Source organism: Parus major, chromosome 5, assembly GCF_001522545.3.
Source record: "Parus major isolate Abel chromosome 5, Parus_major1.1, whole genome shotgun sequence".
Classification (NCBI taxonomy): domain Eukaryota; kingdom Metazoa; phylum Chordata; class Aves; order Passeriformes; family Paridae; genus Parus; species Parus major.
In genome coordinates, this window is record NC_031774.1 from 14,846,915 (window position 1) to 14,859,577 (window position 12,663).

The following is a 12,663-nucleotide window of genomic DNA, read 5'->3' on the forward strand; positions in this document are numbered from 1 at the left end:
CCACAGTCCTGGCAGGTTGCTGGTACGCTGCTGCTCCTTTGAGCTCTCCCTCATTTAGTATTAGTTTGTCAATCAAATTGCTTGCTTTCCTTTGCTCCCCTACAATATACAGTGTTACCTACTTGAATTGTCTGGATCCAAGTAAAAATCATTAGTGTCAAATAATTAAAAATCCTTCTATAGACACAAAAAAGAAATTAACTCCTTCCCCAGAGCAGTAGAAAGAGCACTCTCCTAAGCTTTCATTTCTCCTTACAGCATTTGGCTTGGAAATTTGCTCTTTTCCTGTTGTGTGTCTTAATCCCCACATGCTATTACACTTTATTTTACCTCCTTCTTTCCATTTTGCAGTGTATCTTCAACTGGTCCTCTGCGATTAAATCTCCCCCAAAGAATTCAGTTGCATCTATTTTTGACAACTTGTAATGCTACCTTCAAGAAAAATCTCGTAAGAAATAAGAGAATAGGAAATTTCACTGGGTAGATGCCAACAGGAGGGAGATTCTGACATTTCTATTTGTGTTCCAAGATGCCACAACTCCTTGGAAAGCCCCACCAAAACTGAATAGAGCAGAAAGCTCATTGGCCCATCTACTGCTTTGGATGGATGGCTCCCCATAATCCCCACAGGTTTCATTAAAGTTACCACAGTTAATCCTTTAAGAAAACAACATCAGACTGTGCCAATATTTAACAAGCAGACAACTGCTTATTTCCCATAAAACACATGACAGTAGGATTTCAATTTTAGAAATTAACCCGTTTTTCTCACTCTGTAGAACAGGAAGACTGATACATCATACACTGACTCCCTCACTATTTAGAGGAAGACAATACAAAATAGTAGAAATACACAATCCACACTGGATATTTCATGCACTGTGTGTAATCCTGAACGCTTTGCACACACCTTACACTGCCTGTATTGCCCAGATAGACAACACACACTGCACACAGGATGAACAAACCAAAACAAGCTCTGTGAATTCACAGGGTGGGGACACGGAATGAAACCTTACTAGTTATGTTCTCTCTAGAGGTTGTTTCACCTAGACAACACAAATGTAAAATATTATTATATACTGCAAAGATGAGTGAGACATTACCAGGAGTTAAATGCATCCCAGACATTGGTAGAAGTTATGGATGAAAATACCTGCTAGTTATGGAGTAAAAAAACCCCAAACAAATTAAATCTGTACAAAAAGAAAAAAATAAACCCAAGAGTATTGAATGCAGAAATAAATGTCTGAATGCTCTTAGCTGGCACTAATCATATTACACCTAGGAGTTCAAACATCTTACAAGCCATTTAAAAATAATATACCAGGAATGAAGGCACTTCATATAGAAATAATGTGATTGACACTAAATTTAATATGCTATATTCTTATAGCATTCATATTAGGTATAGAATCTCAGCATATTTCATAGCTAGACAAAATTTATTAGAATTTATGGAAGTCTTAAGTGAACTTCATATAAACAGTGATAATATACATAATGATATTACTGGAACATTGCTACAATACCTGTTTTGAACAAATATTTAAATTGCTAGTTAGCATTTTCTCAATATAGTGACAGTGTTTTCACAAGTTAAATAATGGTCATTTATTTATAAATACAATAAATCAGTGATTTAGCAGGGGGTATGCCACTAGTGAGGTACAACAAATTCATGAAAGTTTGGATGTTTAAAATCATGCTTCTCCAACCTAAAAACCTCAAAACTAAAGCTCTTCAATGAAATCTAGGCTGGCAGGACACAAATACTCCTGAAGCAATTGGTGATACACTTGTGTTGCAGCACAGGTACACTATAAACACTGTGACTGTGTTTTCTCTGCTGAAGGGAAAGAGCATAGGACAGGTAGAGCAAGTTGTCTTAAAGTCACTGGCCATGAGTTTTCCACTTTTGAAACATAGCTGGAAATGACATCAACTAAATGAAAGGACTTCCACTTTTTTCGCCTGCTGTGGCCAGGTGTCTGGTCTTCACTATGGCTGAAAAAATTATTAACCCAAGAAACAGGGGGGATTCAAGGTTAATTAGAATAACTCTATGTGTTGTATACATCACAGATGTCCTCAGTATGGGCCACAGAGGGTACCACTTCATTTTGGGTTACCATGACTTTTGGAATTTCTGCAGCTTTACAGACTCACTAGGGGAAAGCAGAAAAGTCTCCCATTAATTAAGCCACAAAGAACATTTTGTTTGATATGGTGTTAGCACAGGAGATCAGAATTTGCACATTAAGAACACACATAAATCACATTAATGTCCACATACATACCATCCAAAATAATGTCCCTGTAGCAAGGGCTGCATACTGCTCAATTGTAGAAAGCACACTGAAGATAAGGCATATCAGCACAATAAGGAAGCTGCAAATAAAAAGAAATTTAAAAATTAAAATAATACAATGCAGTGTAATAACCTATAGGGAGAATAGATAATTATGCCACCACAAATCATCTGTTTACTCTGAAATGTCATTGGTATTGTATAATAATGGTAAATTTTGCATGATCCTGCTTCCTTTTGGATAGTTTATTTCTCTTCAGACACTGAGGTTTCAGGTTAGACATTATCAGAAATGAAACCATATGTTAACACTAGTTTTAGCCTACCTCTAAGATTTGCTGTTTCCTGGCCCCTCATGAAAAGAGCATTCCTTGCTCTTTCCCATTTTAAGGATTACTTTGGCTGAATCACCACACAACCCATAAACATGTTTCAAATATTTGCCTTTTTGCTAATCCAAAGCCCTATAAACTGAAAAATAAATAAGTAAAATAAAAAGAAATTTAAAAAAAATCACAGCTAAGCCGAAGTTTAATAGGCTGTGCTATACTGTCTTTGATAATTCATCCCTAAAAGGCTCCAAATAAATAAAGGCTGACATTTGGCATTTTAAATACAACCTAGGTCTGATTCCACCTAATTCCAAACCCCTGCCATGGGCAGAGTCACCTATCCCTAAAACAGGTTGATTTGAGCCCCACCCAGCCTGGCCTCGAACACTTCCAGGGATGGGGCTGACACATTTGTCCTTAGGGAAGGGGTCCTGGTTTCCACCATAAGATTTGGGACAGCCAGGGAAACAGCCCAGCTGTCTGTAACCTCCCAGAAATCCTCTTTCCCCACCGGGGCAGCAAGGCTTCTCAGCCCTGCAGCTTCTGCCTTCAAATCCTTTCCTGAGCAGCTTCAGCTGTGCCCACCACAGGACTGCTGCTTCCCCTATAGGAACGTAACACATTTGGGAAGAAAACCCTTTAACACCCAAACTGGATGCTATCCACTACACATTAGCCACAGGCAGCTTCCAGTTCCCAAAGAAGCACATTTTTCTTTTAAAAACACAACATGAGAAATCAGCAAGACTGAAAACATCCACTTGTTAAACACAAAGTTGGTTGTTAGGGCTGTTTCTCACAATTCTGTTGAGACAAGCAGCACCAATCCTTTGTACTCAACTGAAACCAGCTGCAAAATCCAGTAACTAAATCACCCATCCTGTTAGACATCTCTGAAACAGTTAACCATTCTTTTTAACTCAAAAAAACCCTCAACAAAAAAGGATTGACAAAATGAATAAAACTGAACTCAAGAGAAGTATTAAACCAGGACATCAGATTGGCATAACTCAGCTGAAGTCATCCAGAGCCTCTACCTTTATTCATAGAAGTGAGCGCTCTGGGTGAATCTTTTCAAAGACCAAGCACTCAAAGAAAACAAAACCATGTTAAGGTTGACATAAGCTACATCCCTCAATGATTGCTACAAGAAACAGCATATGCAAGTCCAAAGCACACACAGAAAAATGATGCCAGAATCACAGAACCACTAAGGCTGGAAAAGACCTCTCAGACCAAATCTGACCTTTGAGATTATCGTGTCCAGACTTTGAGATTGTGCTACCAAATAGTGGAGAGAAAGTTTGTAGGTAATTAGGCACAAAAATCAAATAGATAATGAAATTAATAGGGTAGATATTATCACAATACAAGAACACGTATGAAAATATATCTTACCTAAGCAAAATATAAGTATGGGGGTGTTTGATTCATCTCTAGAGTCTTCTCATTTTACCCTGTATCTCTGCCTTTGGGCATCCTTAGCACAAGTAAGATGTGCAGACAAGGCAGGAGGATGCAACGGTGAGTCACTCATTTGAAACGTAAGATAAAAGTTCCCTAAGTATCCAGCCCCTCTGTCTGCAATATTCTCACGATTGCATAAGAACAATACATCTAACAATGTGAATATAAATGGGGTCAGTTGCACAGAGATAGCTGAGGCTCTCCGGATTCAAAGTCCAACATACACAGAACTACCAGTTCAAAGCAATGAGTTGCAAGGGATGAGCAGTACCAATTCACACTTACTACATCCCTTAATAGCAGTAGGCACGTTAGAATGTTTAACTCGCGTTAAACATGTGTTTAACAACTCACGAAACCACAAGGGGGCAACAAAGCAAAGACTATCCCGTTCCTGTCCTTTTCCTAAACAAACACAAAACCGTAATAAGCATTAAAGTTGAAAGTTCATGTGCCGAAGTGACAAAAAGATAAACCTCGAGTCAATCGTTTGCCAAATCTCTTTGCTTGTTCCTATTAGAGAAACTGATGGCCGAGGTAAGAACTGCATCAAGTGTCAGTCACCCCACTACCAACCTACTTTTATGGGTTTTCATTAACATGGACCCATTTCAGTCTTAGAAATATTTCTTTTTCCACCCCCAGAAAAGTTCTAGCAATTCTCTGCTGTGCTCTTTCCAGGCTGATGCGTGAGACACCTTCATAACCACAAATACACATTATGCCAAGCAAAACGAAGATGCTCGGTCAGGCACTGCTGCTTCACATCTGTTTCCTTGGCATGAGAGAGATGACACCCACAAGGTGCCAGTGCAGCACCACAGCTGAGCCACTCACCCTGTTACACTGACATTGCTATTTTGCTTAGATCAAGTGGACATAAGGAACAGAAGGTGCAAAATTAAGACATTAAACAAATACACACGGTGTTCTCTTCTAGTATGAGCCTACTGTTTGTTGCCTTCCAAAACTCAGCTTTGTTTTTGTTTTGGTGTTAGTGTCTCCCTTCCCCACCTCTGAAGAATAAGAAGGGAGCGAGGCACCAGTAAAATAGAAAGCAGGAAGTTTGGCATTTTTTTTTCCCCCTCTTTTTTGACAGTTATCTCCTCTTTCTTCAGCCACAAGTAGAACACATCCTCAGTGACTGCCTAGGCAGCAAAGTCCACAGGAGATAGTTACAAACAACAGTTGCAGGGACAGACTCTGCCTCAAACTTGAATTTGCTTATGCAAAAAATCATCCTGGGTCAATTTAACTGGCCAGCCTCAAAAAAGCAAACATTACAATTTTCACAAAATAACCTTATCACTCTTACTATCACTTTATTGTGATTGCTATTACTAGATCAAAAAAAGAAATTAAAAAAAACTTGTCTTGATACAGATGCTAAACACATAAACTCTTCATCTAATCAGTAAATATCAGACAAACTAATGGGCAACTGACTCCACTCTGGTACAGTTTTTTAATATACATTTTTCCTTTAAAGGAGAGATAGTCAGCAAACACTGGAATTTCCTAAACTCTAGCAGTCAGACAGGGCTTCATCTCTTGCAAACCATGAGTTTTTATCTCCTATCTCCTGAAACCCGTTGCTTGTTTACCCTTTATGCGTAAACGTGACTGCGTTCAGAACGGAAGCAGAGTAATGAGTTCAGGCTCTCCTCAGCTCTGATCTCACTCTGTGATTGTGGGGCCAAGCAAGCATTAGAGATGAGGAGATAGCCTGCGAAGGCTTTCATGCTGTTTCTCCCGGGTTACAAAGTAGCATCTGCTTGCATGTAGATAAGCCACATCTACTGCATCAGCAGATGCATTCTGAAATACTTAGCTTTGTGGTGAAATCACATCTAACAGTGCTATGGTTCTTTTAAACCAAGAGTTCTGCAAGTGGCTGATCATCTCTGTACTACTTGGTGTGAAACCACAGCACCACTGCTAAAGCAGCGTGGACATTGCAAAGCAGCAGATGTTTTCTTTCATGGACTCGGTTTTTGGTAGACTAGTACAAGTGTCCTCTCAGACAGAGCTGTTTTACTCTAAGCCAGTATCTCTGGTTGTCTTTTCAACGCAGTTTTCCCAGGCAGCTGCATACGTGGTGGAGCCAGACCCAGAGGTGGAGCTCTCGGTGTGCACAAAGCAGCACCAGGACACAGCACTCGGGTCTCACTTGGAGCTCCCCGACACTCCAAGCCTGTAACTGGACTCGTGTCTGTGCTACACCACCCTCCAAAAGGACAGCATGAACACAGACACTGTGTATAGAGTTACACGGGGCACTGCCCGCATGGGTGTGCAGATGTGGGCAAACATTTAATAAATTATAAATTTTGTCTTGTTTTGTTTTGTCAGTCAGACAATTTAGGTAATCTTTTGTCTTGAACAGGTTTGAGAAGCTAGAGCATTTCCACAAAAGAACCAATCAGCAGACAAGGGAACACAGCCAGCCAGCATATGTGCTGTACTTAGCAACAGATAGGAAACATATTGAGAGCTAAAGGTAGATTTAATGTTTTCTGACTATTTTAGGATATACTTTGACTTACTGACAGACCTATGCCTTTTTCCCTGACCTCAGTGTCAGCTGCAGGAACTTGACATATTGTAGGTTGCTATCAGTACTGTGCAGCCTTCAGCCCTGAGCTGCTGAGTTTTTCCTATATTTAACTATGATTTTTGAACATTAGCATGTCTTTTTTGTGGCTTGAAACAATGTGTGGAATGATCAAAGGAACAATAAACCACTTACTGAGAGATAACAATGCTCATTTAGTGAATGTCACAGGTAGGAGAACTGATAAAGGCTTATAAAATATGTCCAGTGATATGAGCAGAAACATTTAAAAAACCAGTGCATGAGACATGCTGGAAGTACTTACCAGATTAATACAGTCTCATGCACATGCAGCTGTTATCATCAAAAGCAGTACTGAAATGTGGGTAGATTTCATTCCTTCTTGCAGTGTTTCTTACATACTCCCAGTGTGAGTCTTTCCATAAACCAGAAAAAGGTTGCCATTGGGCTACAAACTGAGCTGAAACCTTAAATACACTTAATGGATGAGAAGGGACATGCAAAGTTCAGCTCAATTTATATCAACTTGAGCTCTAACCATCCAAGAAGACAGGCAGTTTTTCCTTGTTCAGTGTCATGAGCTGCCTTAAGTCTGGTTTTTCTAACCATTTTTATTCATTATAGCGATCAGTCTTGAAGATATCCAGCTACTGGGGCCCTTGCATACAGGGAATATTATTCTAGCTGGTAACTGCCAGCTAAAAAGCAATTACCAGCACTTTTTTTTTGTTTGGTGTGAGGTCAGTGACAATTCCAGTTCACCCTCACTGTCTACTAGAGAAAATAACTGTAACTAAAAAAGAATATTCTGTGAAAAAATAACATTTCTTTAGTGTGCTTCTATGTGCTTATCATTCTACCTAATTCCCTTCCTGAATCTCTGTCTGCCATTATTTTAACACAAGAAGATTGTCTTTCTTGGAATGCACAACTCTGTTCAGTCACATACATGATCAGTCGTCTATCCTGTAACTCAGGTGTGGTTTTGTGGGATTTTTAGCTTGTGGAGCTATTTTAAAGAGTAAACAACTTTTTTTTGCCATTTAGCCTTTAACTGTGAGACGTTTCTTAAGTAAACTAAGTAATTTAAAGTTTAATCCCCTCTAAGTAAAGAGCTTTACAAGAACTGGAAGGATGACATTGAGAATGAACAACACGAGTGCACAGATTAAACTTGGGCAGAATCTTATCTCAATCATCATAATTTGCAAACTATGATGCTGCTGCATATCCAGTTCACGTTAGTTCATTAAAACATATGACAGCATCATTATTTCATCTTTCATCCCCATGGCTTATATTTGCCGACACTTTTCAGACTGTAAAGGCAAAGGTCAGTGGTGTCAGAAAATTATATTTTCATGCAGCTTTCCAGGTTACAAATAGCGTTATTGCAATGAGGATTTAGATGGAGAGCTTCAGGTAAGAGACACACTGGAGACTCTTTCATTTTGTCATACATTCTGCTGCATTCCATGCCAGCAAACTCCTTACTTAATTTACATCAGGAAAATCCTCATGAAAAACTTCAACAGGATTTTACTGCTATGTCAACACAAATCCCTAACCACCTCACAAGTACCACATAGTCATTTCCACAGTACAAACAAGAAAACATTCAGAACTAACCCATATCAAGTAATTTCTTAGTGTAGTGAGGCACCACATTTTTGTTCTTTCACTCAACGTATTTTGGGATTGCTTGAGAAAAAAAAATATTCTAAGAAAAGGTAAAAGGGAACAGGTAGAGCTTGTAAAATAAAGGACAGCTGATAATAAGAGAAAAAGGAAGTCTATGAACATAAACAGCATTGCTAGGAATCTAAAACAGGATGGCAATTTATTTTATAGGTTCATCAAGGTATAGTGTCAAGTATAAATACCAACCAGTGCTTTTAAAGGTGAGAAACTCAGGATTGTTTTTTAAAAAATAAGCAGGATTTCACATGGCAGAGAAAACTTTCATCCTTAATGAAATTCACCCAAGCAAATACCCCATACGTGTAGGTCTTACGCTGAACCCTTTAGCAAGTCTGAACTGAATACTTAAAGAACACTAACTCTGTCATGACTATGGAATACCAGAGCACAGTGCCAGGCTACTGACAGAAAGCTAAATGAGCATTTAATTATCCAACTGATGGACACCAGAGGTCCTCCATCACTTAACTCTGTTAAAAATAAAAAAAAGTTTGTTTGTAAGAGAATGGTCTGGTGAAGGTACATGGTTGGAAAGGAGGAGCCCTGAACTCAATTCCTCTTTGCCCATACCTTAAGCCATTAAGGCTTAATTAAGGACTAATGCATCCTAATAATGCATTAATTTTATTAACTACAGCAGCTATTCATGCATTAGCATGAAAAAAAGAGAAAAATCACTGTAGCAAGGAGTTAGACCAGCAATCTACACAAACCATACGTGAAGATGAAACAAGTTTAAAAATTAATAAATACATAGAGAAGTACTTTAGTGCCAATAACAAAAACAAACAAACAAAAAACCCACACACAACCAAAAGAACCCCTTAGGGGTTTAAGTCTCTGGCCATGCAGGCTCTTTGCATGGTTTTCCTCTATGGATTTGTCATCTCTTCTTCTGTTTTGTTTCTGAGGCAGGGGAAGGAAGGAGGGGTGCAGCCCCTCCCCATCCTCTGGCTTCCCTGCAGCAGGAGGGTGCCCAGCAGAGGTGGAAGTACCCTGGCATTCATGCAGAGAAGCATGTCTCCCTCCAGGACCTGGCTACAACAGCTTCCTGTCCAACACACGCTTCCTCTCTGCTGTGTCCAACACAGGTCAAGCTTGTAGACAGGTCACTGTTCTCAGCTGTCACTTGCCATCAAAAACCCTCCAACAGACAAAGTGCGAATGCTCTCTTTGTCTTAGCTCAGCTCTATCAGATGGAGCTTCCTGTTAATATGTATTTGTTCCAACTCCTAAGGCAAAGTAGACTTGGTGCTTCCTGAAGGAAACAATGGCATAATTTTTAACCAGCTCCACGACTCTTTTTCTAAGAAATGCTATCTTCTGGCTCCCATGTAGAAAAGTAGATTTATTGGATAAGAATGATCACATACGATGCAGGGCAGTCTAATACTACGAAAAATAAGTTAACTATGCAGCTAAATAGGCAAGGCTTCTATCACACTTACCTGGCTCTTCTGGGAAGTTAAAGTCTGTAAAAATGATTTAAATTATGGGCAGCGTACCAAAGCACAAAGCACACAATGAATCAAAAGTCACTTAGGCTACAGCACCAGAATTATTGCAGGAAAGGCCTGTAAGGTCTTGGCAAAGGGTATGATTGCAATAGAAATGCGAACTAGACGTCAAGATGCTTCAAGAGGAAAGGTTAACTACTCACAAAAGCAATGTTATTGCATCCTGCAACGAGGTATTGGTTCCTTTGAGAACAGGCACGGATTGACAGGAAAAAGATGATAGCTACTGAGTAAGAGAGTGGAAAATGAATATGCTACATTTAAAACAAGTGCATGGGAGAGTTTAAAACAAGAGATGGGAACTGATGGACTGCAGAAAATTTACCAGCCCTCCCCAGATAGTCCACAATAGGTTTCCAACGTGCCTTGTCATTAACATGACACCCCAGCATAGCAACATGACAGCCATGGAAGGGGTAAGTTCACATGTGCAAGTAAGGGCATCACCCAACACTAGAAATTAAGAGAATTTTTGGTTTAACTAGGGGAAAATGTGTCATTTTTTTATCAGCCAGTTCTGGAGAAGCATTCTTTTAATGGGGGAGAAGAAGAATGTTCTAAAAACTGAGTGCCACAATACTGTGCAACAAGTAGAACCTGTTTTGTCGTTGGAGTATTATACATTTGGTCTGAGCACTCACTACATCACTACCCCACTTTTCTTGTAACAGCAGATTTAAGGCAGCAGAGTTTAAATTATATAGTGTCCAAATATTCAAAGAAAATTACTAAAAGTTCTCAGAGTATAAAGACTATAAAAGGCAGCTTCTGAAAAATTGCCAAGACTAGGCTATTCCTCTGCTTTACTGTTATCAAACCTAAATTAAATAAATCTTTCTAAATAAAATACTCTTTCTTAAAATCAACACTTTTAATAATTACTTTCCTTAAATACATAGTATTTCTTTCAACAAGTAACAATATTTATTTCCAATAGTTTATCTTGTTTGAGCTGGCTGAACTATTTTCTAGCTTGATCTGACAAAGCAGCTCAAGGGCTCTAAGTACTACCTGTTGTTTTGGGTTTTTTTCCTGTTATTTACTTTCATCCCAGCAGCACTGCTACAAATCACTTTGCCTCCCCCTCTAAAGATCAGAGAACATTGCATCGTGACTTCTAGAGCATGAGCATCTTATAATGCTACAGAAAACTGGACTTGGTCAACTTTTTAGCTCACAGACTTCTTGCTTAGGGAGCAGCTTCTGGATACTGCAGGTAGCCAAGTAAGTATCCTGCTCCAAAGAAGCAAAACAAGGCAGAAGAAAGCAAACATTGCCTCCACACCAAAGGGGAAAAGGCACTATGCCACAATCTAGTGCAGCTGATGGACTAGTGCATGAAAAGTTGGAGGCTAACTGTATGGCAGTACCAATCAGGGCTATGGTACTAAATATTCCACAAAGAAAATCCCACATTTCTAGCTCTCTAAAAGCCCCTCCATGACAGGGAAGCAATATTGATATTTTTGACAGCAGCCTTTATTCTTCAATTGTGAATAGAGTGAAACAGTGAAAGGGACTAAAAATCAACAGCTAGATAAACATGCAAATGGGGAAGAAGCAATCATACCATGAGCTACATGGACCTGGACAGATACTTAATGTGATTTACTGCAAATACCACAAAAGTGATACCAGACCTGAGCAACTGGCCAACCTCCTCACCTGATCCCCCACAAGTGACTTTTCAACCTCCTTTCTGCTAAAACCAGTGTGTCTGAAAGGCACTTTCATCAGTGCTGGCAAGTAAGATGAAGACCGTGAGAAAGATCTGAAGCTGGGATAAGTGCTCTCACCAGGGCTTCCATTGTGACCCTCTGCTTTAATTATTTAAGGGTATAGTTGACAGATGCTTTCACAGAAATCAGTCTTGTCATCATCTTTTGAGCTTTTCCAAATTCAGCTCTGGGCAGCACTTTTCTAGGGACACTGTGGGGAGAAACATGGCACCCTTCATGTATTATAGCTTAGAAACAAGGAAGAGAAACTACATGACAGGTTAACATTCCTGAGGTGAAAGCAGAGGAATTCAGCAAACAGACGTATTTCCATTTCCAGGGGAGAGAAAGTATTTGCTGAGGGAAAGACGTGACGCCTGAAAGCTATGGCAACTTGACTTCTTAGTTTGCTTTAAGCATGATGGAAAGTTCAAGTGTCCCTGGAAGAAAAGAATGAAGAGAGTCTAGAAAGCCACAGGCAGCTTTTAATTTTGTGGTGAGAGAGCCTTTCTGTAAATACAAAAGTCTCTATAAATACATGCCATGAAATACAGGAATGCTCAATGCTCCATTTCCTCAAAAAAAGTCTATACAGATTAAATTTCCAAAGTGAAATCCATACTGTGCTTCAAGAACTTCAGCTTTGTGCCCTCACCATGCAACAGACAGTTTTTCAGACTAAAAATTATGAGGAAAATTATTTCTATTTTTCCAGCAGTCAAGTTGGCTGTTAGTGGAAATTCTAATTGTCTATCACAAGGCTAAAAATTCTGCTGTATCATTTGAACTCACTTGCACTGAACTAAACAAGGTAACATTAAGAGAAAATGGTTCAAGAAAGTTATAATCAGTTCTGAGGCCTGCATCCAGGAGGCATTTCAAGGTGGTTCAGTGTCCAAGACACATTTCAAAATGGGACTTCAAACTTGAACACTCAATGAGCAAAGTTCTTTGTAAGAGAAGTTAAGATGAAGTAATAAAATATGCTAGATGCTTCATACACCAAACCTTACAGGAAGGGCTCCTGATCAGGTATACAGTG

At 39.3% G+C, this 12,663-nt stretch overlaps 1 protein-coding gene across 4 annotated transcripts in view; it reads right to left on the minus strand.

Moving 5' to 3' along the window:
• KCNQ1 (potassium voltage-gated channel subfamily Q member 1) overlaps positions 1 to 12,663 on the minus strand; it is a 333,756-nt gene that overhangs the window by 288,777 nt on the left and 32,316 nt on the right. For all 4 annotated transcript variants that reach the window (XM_019007106.1, XM_015631986.1, XM_015631984.1 and 1 more), the window contains exon 2: positions 2,301 to 2,391. In XM_019007106.1, coding sequence (XP_018862651.1) covers positions 2,301 to 2,391 — 91 coding nt within the window. The remainder of the gene's footprint in view (positions 1 to 2,300; positions 2,392 to 12,663) is intronic.